Source organism: Sciurus carolinensis, chromosome 1, assembly GCF_902686445.1.
Source record: "Sciurus carolinensis chromosome 1, mSciCar1.2, whole genome shotgun sequence".
Classification (NCBI taxonomy): domain Eukaryota; kingdom Metazoa; phylum Chordata; class Mammalia; order Rodentia; family Sciuridae; genus Sciurus; species Sciurus carolinensis.
Genome location: NC_062213.1, coordinates 198,556,489 through 198,579,509, shown reverse-complemented (window position 1 = coordinate 198,579,509; position 23,021 = coordinate 198,556,489). Strand labels below are relative to the sequence as shown.

General features: G+C 52.6%; 2 protein-coding genes across 6 annotated transcripts in view; both read left to right on the top strand.

Moving 5' to 3' along the window:
• Window positions 1–81: 81 nt before the first annotated feature.
• On the top strand, window positions 82–4,478 carry Tmem51 (transmembrane protein 51). The gene is made up of 2 exons (XM_047563728.1): window positions 82–611; window positions 3,394–4,478. Exons 1-2 carry the CDS (start codon window positions 274–276, stop codon window positions 3,809–3,811), a joined length of 756 nt encoding a protein of 251 aa, XP_047419684.1. The 5' UTR covers window positions 82–273; the 3' UTR covers window positions 3,812–4,478.
• A 16,852-nt stretch (window positions 4,479–21,330) lies between these two features.
• The window catches only part of Fhad1 (forkhead associated phosphopeptide binding domain 1), a 112,462-nt gene continuing 110,771 nt past the window's right edge, over window positions 21,331–23,021 (top strand). For all 5 annotated transcript variants that reach the window (XM_047528089.1, XM_047528081.1, XM_047528095.1 and 2 more), the window contains exon 1: window positions 21,331–21,458. The gene's annotated coding sequence lies outside the window, so the exon portion shown is untranslated. The remainder of the gene's footprint in view (window positions 21,459–23,021) is intronic.

The window sequence follows — 23,021 nt, the reverse complement described above, 5'->3', positions numbered from 1 at the left end:
CCGCTCTAGCTCCTCAGAGCGTGGGCAGCAGCCCGTGCCTCCGTCTGACTTTCCCTCTGTTCTCTCTGTTCGTCCCCAGACCGCTCCCTGCAGCTTCACACAGGACGCTGGGGTCGCCAGGAGCCTCCCTGAGAGTTCGGCCCACGATTTCCTGGAGCGGCGCTAGAGTCTTCCTCAGCACCCTCCGGAGGGTCCTGCTGCTGCTGCTGCTGCTGCTGATTTATTTATTGTCCTTGTTTGAACTGAGCCTCGCCCGGCTGCCCCACGGACACAATGGCACAGTCCAAGGCCAACGGCTCCCACTACGCACTGACCGCCATCGGCCTGGGGATGCTGGTCCTCGGGGTCATCATGGCCATGTGGAACCTGGTGCCCGGGTTCAGCGCTGCTGAGAAGCCGGCGGCTCAGGGGAACAAGACGGAGGGGGGCGGCGGCATCCTCAAGAGCAAGACCTTCTCCGTGGCCTACGTGCTGGTCGGGGCTGGGGTGCTGCTGCTGCTGCTGTCCATCTGCCTGAGCATCCGGGACAAGAGGCGGCAGCGGCAGAACGAGGAGCTGGCCCGCATCCAGCAGCCCACGGGGGCCGTGCCTCACGCCCAGGAGGAGGAGAGGTGAGGGCTGGCTCCCGGCCCCAGGGCCACTCACTGCCCACGCCTTTCCAGCAGGGAGGGTTAGTCTGGAAGGCTTTGTCTTCCCACTCTCCCCGGGGGACGCCATGGAGCAGGGCTTCCCAGACCAGGTGCATGAATGGCTTCCCGGTGACAGCCCCTGGGAAACCCCGCAGGGCCTGGGGGACTCCTGTTCGGTTGCTCGTCCCTCTGTCCCTCTGACCCGGGGGCTGTGAATGTTTACTCTGAACTGAAAAGTTCAGGGAGCTGTGCTGCTGTGGACCAAACACGCCACAAACGTGTACTAAACATGGTGACGGGGGCTGGGGCTGTAGCTCAGGGGCAGAGCGCTTGCCTAGCACACGGCGGAGGCAGGAGGGTTGCAAGTTCAAGGCCAGCCTCAGCAACTCAGTGAGACCCAGTCTCAAAATAAAAAGTAAGAAGGTCTGGGGATGTGACTCAGTGGTAGAGCGCCCCTGAATTAAGTCCCCGGTCCAAAAATAAAAATAGAAAATAGGCGATAAGTTGGGGAACAGGTGATAAAGGCTGATATCCCTATTATAAAAAGAGCCCTTACAAATGAACATGAAAGATGAACATACCCATCAGAAACAGGGAAAGGGTGTTCATCTCATTAGTCAAGAAATAGAAACAGAAAGATGTCGTTCTTTCCTCTTTTCTTTTTCTGGCCCATCGTCTTGGCCAGGGTAGACAGCCCAGTGTGGGAGAGTCGCAGGAGTGTGGGGCACCGAGGGAGTGTTGACAGACAGGCTCCTGGGATCTCTATGCGGGTCTAGAGCAGTAAGTCTGCACAGACCCTTTGTCCGTGGTAGGAACAGTGTGCTGCCACGCCCACTCCAGGGTCTGCCACGCCCATGCCGCCACCTGCCACGCCCACGCCGCCGCCTGCCAGTCATGGCAGATCTGCTCCTGTGAACGTAGGGCCACACCCACATCAGAAAAAGAAATCACAACTCGACCTCTTTTTTAAAAAAATATTTTTTTAGTTGTAGATGAACACAAAACCTTTATTTTATTTATTTTTAGGTGGTGCCAGGCAAGCCCTCCACCACTGAGCCACAAGCCAGCCTCCAACTCAGCATCTTGGGGGCCTTGCCACATCACATGCTGCAGGGTAGACTCAGAGAGGGACAGGGAAGGCACCCACCGGAGTATCCACCATGGTGTTCTCTGCATGGAAGGATTGGGGGTGTTTTTTATTTTCTTCATTAGATTTTTCTGTATTTTCTGAATTTTCTATGAGCATCTCTTATTTTTATAGCAGGTAGTTTTTTTATGTTCGAAAAATTGGATTTATTTTCTCATAATAAAAGATAACTCAAAACCGAGTGTGGTGGCGCACACCTGTAATCCCAGCGACTTTGGAGGCTGAGGCAGGAGGACTGCAAGATTGAGGCCAGCCTCAGCAACTTAGTGAGACTCTGTCTCAAAAAGTAAAAAGGGCTGGGGATGTGGCTCAGAGGTAAAGCGCCCCTGGGTTCAATCCTCTGTGCCAAAATACATAAATAAATATCCTGTACTCGTCAGAGTTCTCCAGATCTGGGGTAGGATAGAGGCATGGTCCTGTGCTGCTTACCCATGTGGACGGGCTGCCCAGGGGATGTGCACATCACAGAGTACACTTACCTAACAAGACAGCGATGGCATCACTGGGCGACATAATCACCATCCCACATGGTGCCCTTGACCAGAACATTGTGTGGCTCATGACTCTGTGTGTGTGTGTGTGTGTGTGTGTAAATGTATTATGAAGATTTGGCAGATGGGATAGGGGGCTGAGAAGTCCCACGAAGGGAAGCCTGTGGCCCAGGACAGCCAGGGGTCTCATCCCACCTGAGTCCCAGGGCCTGAGGACCAGGGAAGCTGATGGTAGGCAGGGAAAGGGTGACTTCCTTCTGCTCCAACCCTTGTCCCGCCCAGGCCCTCAGCAGAGGCCCACCGGCTCTGGGCAGGGCAGACTGCTTCCCATCCCACATGCTGATTCTAGAAACTTGGGAACTAGAGAAAAGACCAAAGGAGGAAAACCAGTCACCCTCAGACACCCACGCCAGCCACGGGCCCACACCAGCCCCTTCCTAGAGAAGGGGAGAGGGGAGCAGGGGCCAATGGGGCAGAGTCTGGCTGCCCACCATCCCCTGCAGGTTGGAGGGGAGGTCCTGGGAGACAGCTTGGGCAGGACTCGCGTTAACTGAGTGAAGACAACCGGAGCATTTGGGTTTTCTCTTTCAACCGTCAAATGACAGTAAGGCAGAGAGGGTCTGATCTCCTTGAGCACCGGAAGGTAAACTGGTAGAATAACTTGAGATGCATGTGCTCATGTTCAGCTCTTCCTTCTCTGCCTCTAATTGGAGGCTACAGCATTCAGTTTCTCGGGGCCTTTCCCAGAGGCCCCTGCTGGGCATTGGAATAAAGAGTCCAGTGTCACATTTTCAGTGTGAAAGGCTTCCAGGCCAAGGGGTTAACACCCAAGGGACACTGCCTAGCAGGTCAGTGTGGCCTTCGCCTCCCGCCCTCCCATTTCACTAACCCTTGATGTATCACTTCCCCATCTGTGAAATGGGTGTCCTAACAGAACTCGGCTCCCAGTGCGAGGGGTATGGAATCGGTGCGTGTGCTCAAGCCCCTGGGACACAGCCAGAGTGCTCCCTTTATAACTTCAGGACCCCGGCTTGGTCACAGAGCTGGCGGGTTCTGCGGGCCCTGGCTCTGGGGTTTCAAGTGACCTGAGCGCACGCTCACACCGACTGTGCTCCTTGTCTTGCAGCCAGGAGGAGGAGGACGAGGAGGAGGTGGCCTCCTCCAGGTACTACGTCCCCAGCTACGAGGAAGTGATGCGGGCACACTACGCGGAAGGGCAGGACCTGGATCGGGGCCCCAGGATGAGCGTCTCTCTCCCCTCCTACGAGTCCCTGACGGGGCTGGACGAGGCGGCCCCCGCCAGCACCAGGGCGGACGCGGAGGCCGGCGCCGGGCACCCCCCGGACAGACAGAACTCCAGGCTGGCCAAGCGCCTCAAGCCGCTGAAGGTTCGAAGGATTAAGTCTGAAAAGCTTCACCTCAAGGACTTTAGGATCAACCTCCCCGACAAAAATGTCCCTCCTCCCTCCATCGAGCCTTTGACTCCCCCGCCACAGTACGATGAGGTCCAGGAGAAGGCCCCCGACGCCCGGCCCCCCGACTGAACGGTCCCCCGGGTGCGTCCCTGCTGCCCCCCCTCTGCGCCAGCGGAGTCACTTCACCAGGCTGAGAAGCAGAGGGGCTGTCGGTGCACTTGGTCATTTGGATGGGGATCCCCTATTCCGGGAGTGGTGACCGATGCTCCTCAGAGTCCCGCGTGGCAGGTGCATCTGGAAGAGATGCCGCCCCGTCCTGGTGGCCCTCTGGACCACACCACGAGCCTCGGCTCAGGCACCTTCCCCAACTCTGGGTTGTGGGCGACACACGCCTCTTTTGAGTCAGAAAGGGATGCCTAGCGATGGGTTCTGACTGATCGCTTTGCTTCCGCTAGGACTGTTTTGTTTCAAAAGGAAGACAAGTTTTCCATCTGCTTTCTTCGCTGGAGTCCTGAACTGGGGGTACAACATCTGGCCCCGCTTCACCAGAAGGACCCGGGGCTGCTTTGTGACAGGGGCGACCCAGGCGGTGGCTCTCTCAGGGTCCCCGATGCTGTTGGTTTTTTGATGGCCGCAGGCCTGAGGAACTTCAGCACATGCTGCGTAAGATCCTAGCCTTGACTGGCACAGTTAGCTAGTCTCCTCTGTGTGGTGGCCAGAGGAGCCCGGTCGAGTTCCATGCCTTCTGAATCGCGGCACGCTGAGCTTTTTATAATAAAATATTTTATATGTAGTACATTTGGCTCCGGGGTTATCTTAGCGGCTCTTGCAATACTGGCTTGCTTAGGGGGAAATTTCAATGATAACAGCTAATTGGTCTGGAACATCCGGTACATGCCCCACGGCCCGTGAAGCTCTGGGCAGGTGCTATCCCGCGTCACCTGTACCCAGGTCTGGGGCCACTGCCATTCTGCAGGTTAATTCTCGAGGCGTAAGCTAATTAAAGCAGCCCGTGTCACATGGCTGGTAAGTGGATTTGAGCCCATGGCGCCTGGCTCCAGGACCCGAGTTCTTACAACAGTCCACTGTGTAGCTCGGGAGAAAGGCCATTTATTCAGACTCTGAGTGAGGACCTCCCCTTCCCCATCAGCCCATCTCCCGAAGGAAGTACTGTTCTTTAGACCACAGATGGCCATCCTTCCTGCATGCCCCTCCTGGGAACTGGCCCCGGAGGGAGCTCAGGGTGCCACCTGTCACCAGAATTGACTGGTGGGTCAGTGTGTCCTCCTGGAAGGGGACAGTGACTACCTGTGCCGGGCAGGGAAGGAGTTCAAGCCATAGGAAATGCCCAGGCAGCTGGACATGCCAGCGTAAGCCTGTGTGATTCCTGTGGTTCAGGAGGCGGAGGCAGGAGGATTGCAAGTTCAAAGCCAATCTCAGCAACTTAGCGAGGCACCAAGCAACTTAGTGAGACCCTGTCTTAAAATAAAGACTGAAAAAAAGGGCTGGGGATGTGGCTCAGTTGTTAAGCACCCTAGGGTTCAATCCTTGGTGAGTGAGAGAGAGAGAGAGAGAGAGAGAAAGGAAAGAAGGAAGGGAGGGAGGGAGGGAGGGAGGGAGGGCAGTGCACAGGGGATGGAGACTGTCAAGGATGGGACAAAGGAGGGGAACAGAGACCTCAGGGGTCGGTGTCTTGGCCTGGGAGCAGGACCAAGCCCAAAGAACACCTCCCCGTCCTGGCGAGCAGGGAGTGACCTGCTGAGGGACCTGCTGAGGCCTTGGGCTGGTCAAAAGAAAACATCCTCAGGCCCCGGATGTTTCCTAACAAGCCCCAGGCGGTGAGGAGGAGAGGCCCCTTTCTTATCTGGGATCAGGGTGGTACAGGAAGTTCCAAGCTTTCCCTTTCCTTACGCAAACACCTAACAGCAGGGGAGGGACTGGGATGGCTGGGGGGCCGGGTAGCTGCCCTGCCGGGGGCGCTCTGCACAGCTTGTCCCTGGCGGGCTGGTTTGGCTAATACTCTTCATGCTTCTTCCTGACTTGGACAAACAGGGGAGGGGGTGATAACAGGGGAGGAGCAGGCCTTCTGGAAGGACTCTCCACCTGGCTTCTCGTAGATAGCTCGTGGGGTGGGGTGACAGCCCACCTAGACTCTCCTTGAGGGAGAAAGGGCTTGGGGCTTGTAGCAGACTGAATGGCGGCCCCCAAAGGTAGGAGACCCTAATCCCTGGAACCCACTATTGCGCCTCCTATGACAAGGGTTTTGCAGATGTGATTAAATTAAGGGTCTGAGATGAGATGATCCTGGTTTATCCGTGTGGGCCATACCAACCACGGTGTCCCTGTGACGGACTGGGAGGCTGTGTGCACAGGAGCAGAGGCAGTGTGACCATGAAGGCCAAGATCAGAGGCGGGTCTCCCCAAGCCAGGGAACACTGCAGCACCAGAAGCCGGGCAAAGCGAGGGGTGGGGTCAGCCAGAGCTCCTCACACCTTGATTGGGGCCATCCTGCCTGCAGAACTGGGAGAGAGCACTTCTGTTGTCTTGGGCACCATGTTTGAGAATTTGTCACAGCAGCCAGAGGAACTCCGAGATGGTTGACCTTCAGCACACTGGGAACCAGCCCTCCTTTGACCCCTTCACGGGCCCTCGCGTGGAAATAGCAGCTTGTTCTCTGTGGCGATGGAGGAGGAGAATTCACTCGTGCTACTCAGAGAAGCGTAATGAATTTTCGGCATATAAAATAGGCAGTGAGAATGTTAGCTGGAAATGGTAACCGAGAGGCGGGGTCCTGGACAGCCCCTGGACAGGACAGGAAGTTCTCCTCAATGTTGTTAGAACCACATCTCCAGGGAGGCGGCCGCTTCACCGCAAGCTTCCCCAAAGTCTTCTTGGCCCCTTGGCTTATTGGTCCTGACCTATCAGGGTCATCCTCAAAGATCTCCGTATTTGGACTATAGTATTTTTTTAATTAAATAGGAAATGAGAAGAAAAGGGGGGAAAGGATTAAAAAGGTAAAACCCAGACATGAACAGCTCTTGAGCTCTCTTCTGTCATGTTTTTGTCCCTAAGGTCAATAGAAGGCAGAAAAGGGGGAGGAAAGACAGGAAGTCACCTACGTGTTCTGGGCTTCACACACCCCTGGGGCGATGAAAGAGTAGAGAGAAGAAACCGGAATGAAGGGCCTTTTAAAGTCCCATTGGCACTCACACTGTGCACAATGGGAAGACTCCTCAGCAGCCATGTTGTCCTCAGGAGACCTCCAGGTGCTCAGGTCACTGCTGATTGGATGGAAGTGTGTCCATGTGACCCAGGGAGAGCCAATCAGAAATGGAGCTGGGATAGGCAATTGTCTCCCAGGAATTTGGGCCCCAGATGCAGAGGGTGGTGCGTGGGCAATGTGGCCTCAGAGATGTGGAGGCCTTTCGGAAGCCATCATGATGGGCCATGGACAAGTGTCACAGGGGAAGCTGCCCCCTGGTGACTTTCCCGTGCTTGGTCCTTGACCCAGCTGTCCTGCCCTTGGGTTTCATAAAAGATACTGTGTCCTCCCAGTAATTTCCCCTTTTTTAGCTTTGACCCTAACCTTAGCCGAGGTCCTTGAGTTTGGGGACTACCTTTACATTGTTGGTGAGTCTGGGCCCACCTATACTTGATTTTTATTTTCATTTTTCTCAGACCCGTTAACGGTTCTGGCAAAGGAGAAACAGCAGTTAATTGGGGTCAACGATCGCCCTCGAGCTTCACTAGACAGCTGTGGAGCGCTGCCTGGTGTGTGGGTGACCCAGGGTCACAGATCTGCCTCTGCGTGCCAGGCACTGGTCTAGGCCCTAGGGATCAGTATCGAAGCCTGAGCTTTGCTCTCTAAAGGGTTCTTGCTTGGGCACTATGTTCCAAAGCAGACCTTATATCCTTGGGCAACAGTCACCATTCTGGATGGGCTGCTTGAACTGGATACAATAAATTTTTAAAAAGCTGCAGGGTAGTCACATGAAGAGAGCAGAGAGATGACCAAAGAACGAGGTCACAGAAGAATCAGCTGCACAGAGGAACAGAGAGAGATCGGTCACTTTGCATCAGCTGGCTCTGGTTCTCCTTTGACCCTGGCCACTGGCCCTGCCTGTGTGTCCCTGCGATGCCCAGCCTGCTCTCAGTAAGCCTGTCTCTGCTGAAGTAAGTTGGAGTGGGTTTCTGCTCTTCGATGCCAAATGTCCTGAGAAGACTGTTCATCTGACAAGCAGGGACGGCAAAACCAAAATAAATCTGCAAGTGTGCTACCGTCTGGAGAATGGGCCACCGCCGTGTCCCCAGAAGTGACAGCTCAGTGGGACCACAGCACTAAACGAAGAGCCCTCCTCAGGGTCTGCGGGCTCCTTTGTTGTCCCGAGGGCCCTGACAAGGCCAGCAGCTCCCAGACATTTTTGCTGAGTTCTCCCGTGCCGAGTCACCCAGGACCCCCCGTCCTGTCGGCCAGCACGGGCAGGAGCGAGGACTTTCCACCAAAATGGAGGCTGCCCAGTCTGAGATGGTAAAGCACCACAATGCCCTTGGCACAAAGTGAAGGGCACGTGGTGGCTGAGACAGGACCAGTTTCTGGGCAGAGACCTGGCCTGAGATCTGAGTACTGCTCCAAGCATACCCCAGGCTCTGCCTAGAAGCAAGTTCTGAGCAAAGTCACCAGGCGACACGGACAGTTTGTGAGGAATCACGGGAGAAAACCAGAAGATGAGCAGCAGGCCTGCATAGCTCAGGCCAGTGGAGGCACCCGGAGGGCAGCCTGGCCTAGGACTTGGTGCTTCCATGCATGTGACAAGGACTCCCCTCATGGACAGTGGACAAGTGGGTCCATTTTTCTGTCTGATTTTGTGTGTGTGTTGTCAGTACATTCAGACCTGAGTCACTTTAAGTCTGAGTCACTCTGGGGACTCTGAGGACCCTCTTCCCTGGGAACTCCCAAGCATGTTCCCGTGGAGTTTACCGTATGGATATGAGAAAGTCCCTTATTCTGTTTGTGAGTTCCCAGGTTGAACAAAGTCCACACATTCAACACATTTTTATTGAGCACCTACTATGTGCCACATGCTCAGGATAAAGCTGCAAAGAAACAGACCCTGCTGATTTGGAGTTTATGTTCTGGGTGGAACCGGGGACAATGAAAAATAAATAAATACATGATGTCATGTCAGAAAACAAGAAGAGAAAGAGAGCAAGTACAGCAAGTGAGGTGATGAGGGGTCACCTTTGGGGGTGACCTGGAAAGCCTCTGGGTGGGAACAGTGGCAAGTGAGTCCCAACAGCAGTCGGCCCCCTCCTGACCCCCCAGCACAGGGACAGCGGATGCTTTCTGGAGTTCCTGCGGCCGGTGTAGACAGCAGTGTGTTCTCTGGGGTGACGTGTGAGACTCCAGCTTGTCCGGGGGAGGAAGCCGACTCGTGACGTCCCAGACCCCGAAGCTGAGCTGGAAGTGACAGCTGCCACGTGTGGGTGTCAGATTCTCCCCCAAGGGGTGGAGCCCAAGGGTCAGGAAACCCAGTCTTCAGACGTTACTGAGCCAGGTGACCAGGAGAGGAGGAAAAGACCCCGCGTCCTCCTTGGAGGGCAGCCCCAGTGTGTGACTTGGTGTTTTTCCTTAAAAACCTTCCACTGTTATGGGTCAACCTCCCCCGACTCCAGAATTTAAAAATCAAATTCTTCCTGGCACGACGTAAACAAACTTCTCTTCCCCTTCTTCATTTCTCCATCGGTTCCCAGCCCACATTTGATGGAATTGTAATAAACTATGATAACCTGGAATTCATTAACTGTACCACATACAATAAGGGACAGATAGCAGGTGGTGGCACTTACAAACTCAGACCTGGAGAATTTTAGATTACTTAAAAGCATACTTAGAAAAACACACAACAAAGGGTAGAGAACAACATAAAATGACTAAGATACAATCTTGGAAGCAAACGTTATGACATGTCTTTTCCCGGGTTATAAATCTTCTCCAAACACCAGCGTCAGATAATACAGCATGCCTCTCTGAGGTGAGCTGGGCTCAGCACTATATACAATTCCAGAACTGTGCAGGAACTACAAAACCAAGGACCTATCCCTAGCATCTATCCTTGAGGTGTCTCGTTTCTAAAGGTATCCTTGGTGATTGTGCCCCGTCCAGCTACCTTCAGAAAACAGATGAGAAAAAGATGATGTGACAGTCAGCTCTTTTATTTTTAATTTTGGATAAAATTGGACAGGCCGTGAATGTTTCCAAAAGAGAAACTGAGTGAATATGTGGCATAAACTGCTGTCAAGTGCACCTGCCTGGCCCGTTTCCTGCCTCTTGCTGACTTATACTAGGGAGTGAGAATCCTGCATTTTTCTCTGACTTCTGACAAATTAGTTGTCAGTGTTCAAAATCAGATTCAAAGTGCTGGTCCACAAGTTGGCTTCCGAACAGGAAAGGACAGGCCACCTGACCATGGTCGATTCGTTTTAGCACCACCTGGGTTCTTTGAAATCAGGACGGAGGCAGCAGGAAAAGCAAGGTGCAGACCAGGGCGTGCGGGAGCTGAGGGCAGAAGCAAGAACGCTCCTGACTTTAAAAGGTAAGGTGGAGCGTATGGAAAACATCCATTTAGTCAATCAAAATGGCAAAAAAAGAATCAGGACAAAAAACACAAGAACGATTTCGATGTTTATTTTCCAAGCTAAAAAAAAAATGTTTTATGGCCTAAAATTTTCCCATTGGCTGAAAGCAGTAAAAACTGCCCGTTAATCTTTCCTCAGGCCTATAACAGGAAGGTCTCGTGGGGCCCACAGGAGCCAGGAGGAAGAGCTGCGGCCCGCCGTCCTGTGCGTGTGCTGGATGGCACATCCGAGGCCGGACTTCACCTGTGGCTGGAGTCTTAGACTCGGACATTTTAACACAGCCTTTCATTGACTGAACACTGGGTTAAATGGACTATGATTTTACCACTACAGATCGTTCCGGTCGGGGTTTTCAACCTTCACATTTGGGGCTGATAGCATGACAGTGGGCAGAGGGTGGGGGAGGGGCGGCTCTGCACACAGTCAGATGGTCAGTGGCCTTGAAGGGGCTGGTCAGCAGCCCTGGGCCTCTCCTCACCAGGTGCCGGCGGCCCCTCCCAAGTGTGGGGTCATGGTTTATATCTTGAATGTGTCCAAAGACCTGTGTGTTAAAGGCTTGGTCACCAGTATGGGGCCCTATTGGGAGGTGGTGAACCTTGAGCAGACAGGACCCAGCTGGAGGAAGGTGGGTCACTGTGGGAGTGCCCTGGACAGGGAGATTAGGACCCTGGCTCCTTTCCTCTCTGCCTCTTCCCAGTCACCAGGAGGGAGCAGCTTCCTCTACCACATGCTCCCCACCAGGATGTTCTGCCTCACCCCAGGCCCAAAACAGTGGCACCAACTGCCCCTGAACTGAAGCCTTTGGAATCATGAGCCTGAGTGAACCTTCCTCCTCACGAGGGCTTTATCTCAGGCATTGTGTCACAGAAAAGGAAATCTGACCAACACATGCGGCTATCAAGAACCTGTCCAGACAGTGTCAAAAGTCGCCTGTGGGGGCTGAGGATGTAGCTCAGCTGGTAGAGCGCTTGCCTCGCAGGCACAAGGCCCTGGGTTCAAATCCCTAGCACCGCACACACACAAGTCTTAAAAGTCACCTGGGGCAGGGCTGAGGATGCCCCTGGTTGAAAAACCACAGTTTTAAGTCTGCTACGGGAAAATGCAGTAAGGAAAAGTAGAAAAATTCCTGTCACCCAAGTGGCAATTCCGTGTTTGTTAAATGAAATATCAATGACTGCGCCGGGTCACAGGACTGGGAGACACAAGCATGTAAACTTGTGAGAAGGCTGCAGAAAGCTGGGCGGTTCATCTTGTCCAACTTCCTTGGACAGGGAGGAAACTGAAATCCAGGGTGCTGTCTACAGACCACGCCAGCGCTCTGCGAACATCTGTGTTTATCCAAATACCGGTGGTGTCCACCTGGAAAAACAGGAGCCGCCCTGGACGGACCCCTAAGAGGGCACCATGTGAGCCTCAACCCAAACAGTGACTTCGGTGGATTAAAACACAACTACATGTTTTTAAGTCAGATATTCCCGATGATATTTTTTAGAAACCCATTAGTCACTTTGGGCAGTTTTTTTTCTCTGAATATTAGCACAGGAAGGGATAGAGTCAATTATTTTTCCTGAATGAAGTGCATTCTATGATAAATAGTTGGTGAAAGAAAATTCCTTATAGAAGAATTCTAGTTAAGGATCACCAAAGGAATAACAATTACAGAGAGGGCGGCGGGGTGAACTGGTAGACAAAACGTCTTCTGTGTCATTCTGCCTTAAGACGGAGGAAATTCTGACACATGATAGGACATGAGGCACCTTGGGGACATTATGGGAAGTGAAATCAGCCCAGCATGAAAGGACTCATTCAAGAAGATTCTGCCTATATGAGATAGTAAGAGTAGTCAGGTTGCTGGAAACAGAAACTGGAATGCAGTGGCCAAGAGGAAAGAGAACCGGGGAGTCTGTGTTTCATGAACACAGACTTTCAGTTTCACAAGATGAGAAATTTCTGGAGATTCTGGTGGTACCACATGTACATACTCAACACTCCCAAACTGTTTACCACCTTAAACATGGTTAAAGTGGCAAATTTTATATGTATTTGGACATGATTTGAAATCAAAATGAGAAATTATTGAAGGAAAAAAAGGGTGGATGAGGTCTTTAAAATGGATGGATCAGCTTGTTAGCACAGATCCTACTGATTAATCTTGGCAAAATTAAAAATGGACCCTCAACTGCAGGATGCAAAATCAACACACAAACCTAAGAGCTTTTTTATACAGCAATAGGGAAATTAATGATAAAGAAGTCAAGAAAGCAATCCCATTTACGATTGCTACAAAATCAAGAAATAAACAAAATACCTGGAATAAAGGTAACCAAGGAAGTGAATGATCTCTACAATGAAAATTACAGAACGCGAATAAAAGAAACTGAAGAGAACACAAAAGAAAGTGGAAAGATAGCCCATGTTCATGGATTGGAATAATCAAATGTCCACTCTACCCAAAGTAATCTACAGATTCAATATAATGCCTATCAAAATACCAAGGGCATTCTTCTCAGAAATATAAAAAACACTCCAAAAATGTGTATAGAGCACAAAAGATCCCCAGTAGCCCAAGCTATCCTGAGCAGAACAAAGCTGGAGGCATTGTGATACCTACTTCACAATACACTATGAAGTGAAGAAACGGTTGCCAAAATAGCACGGCACTGGCGTAGGAGCCGATAGCCAGACCAACGGAACAGATTGGCCAACCCGAAGGAAACCTGTGTATTTACAGGCAACTGAGTTTTGGCAAAAGCAGTAAGGACGTATGTTGGGGAAAGGAACGGCTCTTCAATACACGCTGCCAGAAAAATGGACGTCCACATGCGGAAGAAAAAAACCAACCCGTCTCTCGCCATGTATAGAAACAGCTGTCCAGATGTCACAGGCTCATGGCTGGTGCAGGAGGAGCCACGGCCGGTGACCCAGCCTGCCTGGGACACACTTTTATGTCTTTATTTATTTATTTATTTATTTTTCTATACTGGGAATTGAATTCAGGGATGCTCGACCACTGAGCCATGTCTCAGCTCTTTTTACTTTTTGACTTCAGACAGGGTCTTTCAAGGTTGTCTAGCTGGCCTTAAACTTGTGATCCTCACTCTGGATTTGCTGGAATCACACTTGTTCCATCACACCGGGTTCACCAAGTACCCTTGACCAAAGGACTGAATCTAATCTGACCTCCAGATCCCACTACTAGATTGTGGGAGACACCAGGAGGAGAGGAACAGATCATGAAACCCTAAGGAGGCAATGGGCAAAAACCAGGGTCTGACTATTCTGCAGAACTAAAGACCTGGACACTCGAAAAAAAAAATCAGGGGCATTGAAAAACAGGGAGAGGGGTGTCATAGAATAAGGTGATCTCAGAGACTCAGAGAGCAAACGCAACTTCCAGATTTGGACTCTAGCACTAACAGTAAAAGGACCTCTTGGAGAAAATAAGGAAATACAAGCATGGAGTCAGGATCGAGGTCAGGAATCGTTATTAATGTGCTACAGTGTAGCAATGTCGGGGGGGATGTAAGAGCGCCTTCCAGTCGGGAAGTGCTTATGGATGAAGTGACCCACTCTGTTTTAAATTATTCCAGAAAAATGAAATCAGAAGGAAGAAAAGAGAGATGAAATAAGATCGGAAAACACTGAAGCTGGCGACAGGTGTCTGGGGTTAATCACACTCTGTTCTCAACTTTCATGTGCATTTCAAAAATTCCGCAATAATAAAAAAAAAATGTTTTTAAAGTAAGCAGTCCCAAAGGAACACACATGCACAACCCAGGCAGAGCAAGTTACAGGTCAGGAGGAAGCACGGGGGCCAGGCCTCTCTGAGGAACGGACAGGCGCTAGAGACAGCAGGGGGGCAGGGGGAAGCACTAGGCCTGTGCAAAGTGAACTGGCCAAATTTAAAAGGCCCATATTAAGCCAGGCGCATGGATGCACGCCTGTAACCCCAGCAGCTCGGGAGGCTGAGGCAGGAGGATCTCAAGTTCAAAGCCAGCCTCAGCAAAAGCGAGGCGCTAAGCAACTCCGTGAGACCCTGTCTCTAAATAAAATACAAAATAGGGCTGGAGAGGTGGCTCAGTGGTCAAGTGCTCCTGAGTTCAGTCCCCAGTACCAAAATAAATAAATAAATAAAATAAAAAATGACCATATTAGGCCAGCACCCCCTAGGCACTGTCTGTCCTGGGAAGAGGCGGCTTTAAATACCTTTCTCTGAACCATCAGAAAAGGGAGTCTGTGGGCTCTGGAAGGGAAAATAATAATTAATAATAATGGGCAACAATCATAATGGTGGTGATCATGGACCCTACGGACCACATGGGGCTAGGGTTCAAGTGTGCAGTCCAGACACCGAGCAGGGAAACTCCAAGAGGGGGGCAAGTGGCAGTGGTGGCAGTGGTGACATCCTGGCGTCCAGCTGGAACAAAGGGAAACCCTCCCAGAGGAAAGCAGCCAGGAATCACGGGATTCCCAGAGATTACGTTCAATCAAAAATGAGGTCACGGTCGAATTACAAACCATCCTGGGAAACAGCGGGAGTAAAGCAGAAGGCACAAAGGGGCCGAGACGCCCCCTCCCGGGGGCTTCCAGTGCCAGATTCGGATTCTACCGTGACAGTGCATGAAGCATTTTTAAAAAGAAGGATTTTTAAATGATTGGGAAAAAAAAAAAAATGAGGCCAGGCATCTAACCTGAGGAGGCCGTGGGACCCCAGGAAGACCTACTAACGCTTATACTTCGGCACTTCCATTCTGGCGGGAGAAGCGGATTCATCTGCACAATCAAGTTACACCAGCGATCAAAACGCAAGAACCCAGAGACGAGCCGGATCGTGCAGGGGCAGGGACAGCGTGGCGGGGTCTGTTACAATTCTCCCCGGGAGACCGCCACCTTCTCAGTCTCAGCCCAGTCTTTCAGGGTCTTCCTGGTAAGGCTCCTCCATCTTTAAGGGCAGGGGCGAGTGTGTGACTCAAATTTGACCAATCAGAGCACAGCAATCTTCTGGGCCACAGTCCCTGGCTCAGGAACGGTCCTGAGACCCCCTGAGAGAAGGTGAGAAGCAGCGAGGCCTTATCGAGAAGACTGGGGAAAAGATTCACTATTCATCATCAAAGCTGAGAGGTTGCACGGGCTGGATGGGAGGCAGCCTTTCTGTGGCCATGACAGTTTCTGTCTGAGGTTGGATCCATGTGGTTAAAAGCATTGCCAAGAGCTAAAGAGAGGCTGAGACCTGACATCACTTGGGCCCAGGAGCCCTTTCATTTAGGGTAACGGATGAACTTACCTTCACGCCCAAACCAGTCGATGTTGGGTTCTGTCCCTGTAGGAAGAGGTCTTATTTCTTCAGTAATTAAAGTCTTCCGCACAGTCTGGAAGCCCACCGTGGGCCCTCTTTGCTTCTCAGCACTTGCTCCCGCCCTGTACTTAGCCCATCTTCAGCCTCTATCCCCTTGGGTCCTTCCTTCCACCACATGCTTCCTGCACCTTCGCTATCCCTGAAATCCTGTTCATCCCTCGAGACTCCAAATTGCTTCCTTTTCCTTCCAGCCGTTGCTGGCCCCTCAAACCCTCCTCAGGCAGAACACTCTCCCTCTCCATCCAGGGTCCCTCTGGGCCTCTACAGAGCATTTACCTCTTCTGCTGAGGATCCTAATTACCCAGGAACATTCCTGTCCCCTTGCTTCTTGGCAGTGATCCAAATTCAGACCCCAATTAGAGGAGATGATCTTCAAGACTTACGTTTCAAAGAAACAATCCACTCCTAGGAGAGGTCAGGAAGCCTGGTGAAAGATGAGGATTTGGGTGAGGGATTAGAAAGAAAAGCGCCATTGTTTCCGTGAAAAGGGAGAATCTGAGCTGAGTGCCACGAGGGAGGAGGAGAGACTGGGCATATTTAGACCAAATGGAATGATTCAAGGAAACCTGAGTAGAAATGTCTAGAAAGGCCCAAGGTCGAGCCGCTTGAAAGGAAGATAAAGAGTCAGGAATGACCTGAGACAAGAACAAAATGCTTAAACCCAGAGTCACTGAAATGTGATGGCAGCGAGAACTTGGACCCTCCAGAAGACAAGGGAGGTGACAACGATGAGGTCATCCCAAACCAGATGCCTGGGAGGTGCTGGAACCAAGAGCTCTGTCCTGTGGCAGGGCCCCTGTTCACTTGCCACCAGGGCCTCTGGCCTCCTGGGATTTGCTGTTCAATAGGCAGACTCTGGTAGAGGGAGGCCAGGCAGTTGGTAGATGTGCCCAAAGTGCCACCAGGAGTCAAAGGTCAAAGGGAGCCTGGTGTCCACCTATGAGCCGCCAGGCAAGCATGTCTCTCTTCTCACTTCCTAAGCCCTGCCAAGCACCGTGGGCCAGGTACACAGCTCCCAGGCCTCTGCCTGAGACCTACTGCTTCTTCAGATGCTTAAATGGCTCACCCAGACTAGAGGAGAAATCTGGTTAAGGCTCAGATATTTCAAAATCCCTTCCCTATTGCAGAAGCTCCATCAATTTCAGGAATCCACACCCTCTCAGAGGCCTGGGAGGGTCTCCCTGTTCCTAAACTCATTCATTTAATTAAAAAAAATATTTATGGAGTGCCAGCTACACGTCAGGTACTGGTCCAGGCACCTGAGATATTGGGTGGGCAAGAAAAGGACCGTCACCACTGGAGCATAGCTTCCAGATTACATCTCGTCCCGCAGACAATCTGAAACCCTGCAGGCGTGGCCTGGGGATCTGGCGATTCTGAATTCCAGCAGGGGCCAGTTTCAGGACCTGCCGCCCCAGGGAAACTCAGGCCAACATTCCCTCTGAAAAGGAAAGGAAAATAATATTTAAAAGCTCAGACTGGAGTATTCAATGCTGTGAGGGGCTGTGGATCGGTACCAGTTCTTTGGAAAAATCTTTGCTGGAATCTTCTAGAGCAGGACTCATGCATACTCTGTGGCCCATTGATTCAACTCCCAGGTGTGTGTGCAACAGAAATGCACACGTGTACTCCCCGGAAAGACATGCAGTCGTCCATGTGGATGGGTTCCAGGATCCCCCTCAGATACCCAAATGCAAGGATGCCAGTCACGTTTGCTTATAACCTACACATCGCTCCCATGGACTCCGTTCGTCTCCTGACTCCAGTTGTTTACTCTGGTGAGTTTGGACAATCGGATACACTACAGAAGTGCCACATCCAAGACACAGAACATCCAGCCTTTCTCTTCCGAGCCCTGGCCCTTTCCCTTGGACAACCACTAAAGATTTCTGTTACTCTAGATTACTTTTCCTGTGCATGGATTTCATTCATAGCAATACATGTCTGTGCCTGGGGTTTGTTTTTCAAGGATTTTAGAACCATCCATGTTGTGTGTGTCGGGAGTTCTTTCCTTCTTATTACCAAGTTGTATCCTGTGGCATAAATATACCACCCCTGGTCCTTTCTTCTTTCCATAGAAATTTGGTGGGGTTTTTTTCAGCATAAATGTTTACCAATAATGCTACCCTTTGGAGTGGAACAGCCAGAAGTTGAATTTTGGAACCACCACTTGCAAAGATTGTCACAGGGCAAGCTACTTGACTTCTCTGCGTTTCCATTCCCCTTTCTATAAAAGGGCTGGACTAAGAATTAAAGTAAAACTATGCATGACCCATGGCTGGTGCCTAGTGTGCCTTAATAAATGTTGGCTGGCTTTGTTAACCATGTCCACGAAGGTTCACTGGGATGCCGGAAAAATAGTGGGGGCTTGCCCAGGCACCCAGAAGTAGAATTTATGGAGTTGTCCACCTCGCAGAGACTGCTGGGTTTCTGGAAATCTCTTCTAGATGGTCACCATGATATCCATGATATCCATATCCAGAAAAGTTCCAGGCAGCTGGACAGATGATATGCAGTGTTCAGAGATCAGGTCTGCCTGGGTCGGGGGCACTCCAACCCAAAGCTTCTCCAGGGTGTTTGTACCCTGGGCTGAGACCGGAACCATCCTTCCCCAGCACCAGTGACTGCAGACCCTCCTGGAGTGAGTCTGTTGTACCAGGCACAGGCCTACGCGCCATTCCTATCGGCCCACTGAATCCGGACGGTCCACACTATTACCATCTCCATGTTCTGCTGCGGGGAAAGGCAGGGACAAAATATGAAAACAGTCAGTCTGCAAAGGTGGGATTGGCACAGGTGGCCCGCGGTTTCCTAACAAAATGTGCAGACAGAGCACAAGGAAGCAAGGGATCCGACTGATTTGCAAGAGAAATGCTCCCAACTAGCCATCCCGAGTCCACTGGAGACCCAGCTGCGGGTTTCCTCATCTTCTGCCGGGGAACAGGTGCCAGTATCTTTCCAGGGTTTGAAGTTCTTTTTGTAGGCCTCTGTGAGCGTCCACTTGCTGTAAGGTCTCTACTTGCTCAGCTTATGTGGTCGGGTTGTTAGTGGCCCAGGGAGTCTCCAGTGGCCCTCTGTCCTGTCGTTCGTCATCCTCCTCAACTGCCAGCTGTTTCCTGCTCCTACACGCTCGTCCTTCACTGTCTCCCCAGTACAGGCCTCTCCTGGATAGGGCCGGGGCCTAAAGCCAGCTCTCATTCCATGTCCATATGCGAGGGCAACAGATGCATCCACCAGGTCTCCAGGAAGGGGACAAGGACAGCCCAGGGAAGGTGGCTGGGGAGGAATGAGGTTTTCTGGGAGAAGTTGCAGCAGGTGGCGGACCTGAGCTGCCCCCTCCTAGCTTATGAACCCTTACCCCTTGCCTCAGCTCTCGGGACAGACAGGAGCTCAGCCTGCTCAGAGGTGAGGGAGAGCAGGTGGCGAGCAGGTCCTCTTATGGTTGTGACAGCTGTCACCCGTAGTCCTTCAGGGGAAATACCTTCCCAGTGACACTCACCTACAGGTGTTTCTTAACTTACCGCAGGGTTACGTCCCAGTGAGCCCATCAAAAACTGAAAAAAATCAAAGCTCAAAAACACATTGAATATGCAAAATTCACCCAACACCATAGTGTGGCAACACAAGGTCCTACAAAGAACTTTTTCCTCCTGGGATGGTGTGGCTGCCACTGCCCAGCACGAAGAGGGAATGTCATCCTGCATCACTAACCCAGGAGACGAGCAAAATGCAAAATTCAAGTATGGTTTCTACTGAACGCACTTCACTTTCACACATCATAAATGGTAAGTCGAAGACCTTCTGCAGATTCAATCCTGTCCGACTTTCTAGCTTTTGTGACCTCAGGAATATTCCTCTGTGTCTCTGAGGCTTATGTCCCCATTAAGGGTATGGGGTGATTTAACAGAAGTAATGATCACTGCTGATATTTTAGGTGGCTCTCTGCCTTAGTCACCATTGTGGGTCCTTCGCCCACGCACACAGTTATGACCAAGGTTAAATGAGATGACCAATATGAAGGCCAGGACCCAGTAAGTAGAAAGCCCTTGGACAGCGAGGGACAAAGGAAACGTTCTCAGTCCTTGGGCTGCCCACTCTTCTGATTGTCACTCCTACAGTGAATTGGGTCTGGAGAGTCTGACATGCCCAGGAGGTCACCGCAGCATCTGGGGGAGGAGGATACAATCGAGCCCTGGCGGTTTCTGTTCCAGTGGCTCTGAGTGTCAGTCTGCCCTCAGTTGAGCATCTCTTCACTGAGATGTGGGCTGACGGCAAGATACCATCTCTGAGCCTGGCAGATGCCATGGGTTGTTCTAGCTCATGGCTGGCATCGGTTTCACCAGGTCTGTCTGGTAGCGAGCCAGTCTGAGTCCTGGGTACAGTCTGAGGACAAGGACTGGGCTAAAGACGCGCATAGAGGGGTGGAAATAGGGGTGGGAGAGGGGCCTGGGCAGCTGACTAGAGACGCCAATGTCCTGGAGCGCCCCGAACTGATTCCCTATTTCTCCCTCTTCCGTGATCTTCCTATTGACTAGGGTGGGGTCAGCCACAGCTCACTTTTCTTAGAAAAATGTACTTGGTTTTTCTCCAGGGACCTCCTCAGCCACTTCCTGCGAGTAAGATGAGGACTTCTCCAGGAAGAGTTCCGGGGTGCTCGGACAGGCGTGGTGGGGGCAGATCTGATTTGCACATCTTCCCTAGACGCCCCATCCCCTAGTCCTGTGCCCACTGGGCAAGGGGCTTCTTAAGGAAACTAATCCGGGTCTGCGGTCACAGTTTGACACTCACGGGGACCCAGGGCATGTCTGCAGAGATAAAGAACAAGAGTGAACAGATGTCTGTTAACCGGGAAAGCAGGGGCGGTCGGGGGTGGGTGTGGAAACTCATTTCCCAGCACCAGGAAGGAACCCTCCTCCTTCCAAGCCAGCCCTCCCACCACCCCAACGACGCCCCACCGGGGATGGTCCCTCGGCTAGCTCCTTCAGTTCGGGGTCAGTAACAGCGCGGGCTCGAGTTCGGTGGGGCGGGGTGCTCACCTCCGAGCTCTACGGGGTCCAGGTCCCCGATCTCCCAGCGCTCCGCCACGCCCCGTGGCACAATTTGGAGTGAGGGGGGTCACATACGGGGTTCTCGGGTCGAATCGCCCTGCTGCCGCTTCCTAGCTCTGCCCCCTCTGTGGCAGCGCCTGGGCTTCGAGGTCTGCGAAAGGCCACCGGCCCCGAGTGCCTGCAGCGCCTGGCCGGTCCACCCGACCCCAAGGATGCTCCGTGCGAGGCCACGCCCCCGACCCCCACCCCGAGGATGCTCCGCGCGAGGCCACGCCCCCGCCCCACCCCGAGGATGCTCCAAGCTTGGCCACGCCCCCACCCCACCCCGAGGATGCTCCGCGCGAGGCCACGCCCCGACCCCACCCCGAGGATGCTCCGCGCGAGGCCACGCCCCCGACCCCCACCCCGAGGATGCTCCGCGCGAGGCCACGCCCCCGCCCCCACACCCGAGGATGCTCCTTGCGTGGCCACGCCCCTGCCCCACCCCGAGGATGCTCCAAGCTTGGCCACGCCCCCGCCCCACCCCGAGGATGCTCCGCGCGAGGCCACGCCCCCCGGCTGGGCCAGGCCTCGCGGCGTTGCCATGGCGACGCGCGTACACAGGCCGGGCAGGCGCCCGCCAGCTGGAGACTCCACGGAGCGCGGCCCCGCGGCCTCGCCGCAGAGCGGGCTGGCGCTTCCCGAGCCCGCGGGGCTCTCGGCCGGGCACTGGGCAGGGGCGTCCTCCTCCCGCCAGGTGAGTGCGGCTCGCCCGGGGGAGGCGGGCCCAGAGCAGGGACCGCCCGCAGGACCGGGGCTGGAGGGAGGAGGCGGAGGGACTCCCGGCCGCAGGAGCGCCCAGAGGCGCTGCCCCTACACCCTCCCTTTCTCCCAGGCGCAGCCCCGACCCTGTCGCTCCTGTCGACCCGCTCAGGAGCCTTAAGGCCACCAGGATGTCCAGAGGGGGTACCGCAGGGATTATTAGGAGGAGAGTCCCCGGCTGCCGGTGATATGGAGGACACCCACCAGTGGCCAGAGGGATCCCCTTACCTAACCTCGCCTTGTAGATATCCCCTGGAAGGACCTCTGCATCTCCCAGGCCACTTACACCTGTGGCCCTCAGAGAAGTGCAGCTTCTGAATCTCCTTTGGCAGGAGGAGAGCAGCTGTTTGGCTCTTCACTGTGGTCGGCGCTCTGTTGTATCAAGTAAAAGCTGATTTAGAGCTTAACACATTCAAGTTCCTTTCTACAATGTTTTCAGACAGGCCTGCGAATGCACAGGGCAAGATTGAAGTGGAGAAACGTTGCCTAACCCAGACAACTTGAGAAACAGGTGTTAGGTTGTCCTCAATGTCATTGAGCCTACATACCTAAGGAAACGTGAAAGGTGGTTACCACCAGAGATTAGGAGGTTGCACGACTGACTTTGGGGCATTGTTTTGTAATTTCATTTATTCAGTAAGAATTTACTGCCAGGCATGACCGCTCTGGGGGCTGGAGATGAAGTAATGAGCAACCTATCAGGAATGAAAGAGGGCCCGAGGTTTTACTCCTATCTGCAAGCTAACAAGCTTAATGGATACTGGCAGAAGGCAGGAGACTCCTGGGCCAGAGATGAAGAACTTCATTACTCACAGCACAGCAGGCAGCATGAGCTTCCTGTGCAGTGGCTCTTCTTGTCCAGCAAGCCCTGCCCAGAGACGCAGAACAGCCCAGATGGGTGCTGCACAGCTAGCGAGTCTGGATTCCAACTAAGGCACCCAGAGCTTGGGAGCCCCAGTCTTTTAAAGAAGTTGCTGGCAAGCCTAGGCCCTAGAAGAGAACAGTACCTTTAAGATATGCAAATTTGCCCCCTGCCCTGGAGGGAGACACTGTTTCTATCCTAGTGATTCCCTGCAAAGGCTCCGAGTTCTCTCCCTGCCACGTAACTTCTGGGTGAACTTCACCTCTCTGAGACTGTTTCATCATCTGTAAAGTAGGGACAATACCTTGCAGGGTTGTTCTGAGGATGAAGAGTACTCATGTCTTCAAGGGTGACAATGCCTGGCACTTATTAAGGACTCAGTAAATGATGACAGTGGTGAGGATGAGAAGCAGAGACCCTGAGAGAGGATGACATGGCATGACAGTTCTGGGGGCTGGAGATGAAGTAATAGCAACCGGTCAGGAATTACAGAGGGCCGAGATTTTACCGTCTCAGCTAGGTGATCATTAATTTTTTCCTTAAGTCCAGCAACTTTGAATTTCAGTGACTTTTCAGTTGAAAAGGAAAAGGAGGGACTGCTGTTCCTCCACACATCACAGTGGAGGATGTCACACG

Bases quoted from the DNA above. Each gene is read 5' to 3' on its own strand.
- Tmem51 (XM_047563728.1), top strand. From the start codon at position 274: ATGGCACAGTCCAAGGCCAACGGCTCCCACTACGCACTGACCGCCATC. The intron at 612-3,393 runs GTGAGGGCTGGC...CTTGTCTTGCAG, and splicing joins CACGCCCAGGAGGAGGAGAG to CCAGGAGGAGGAGGACGAGG.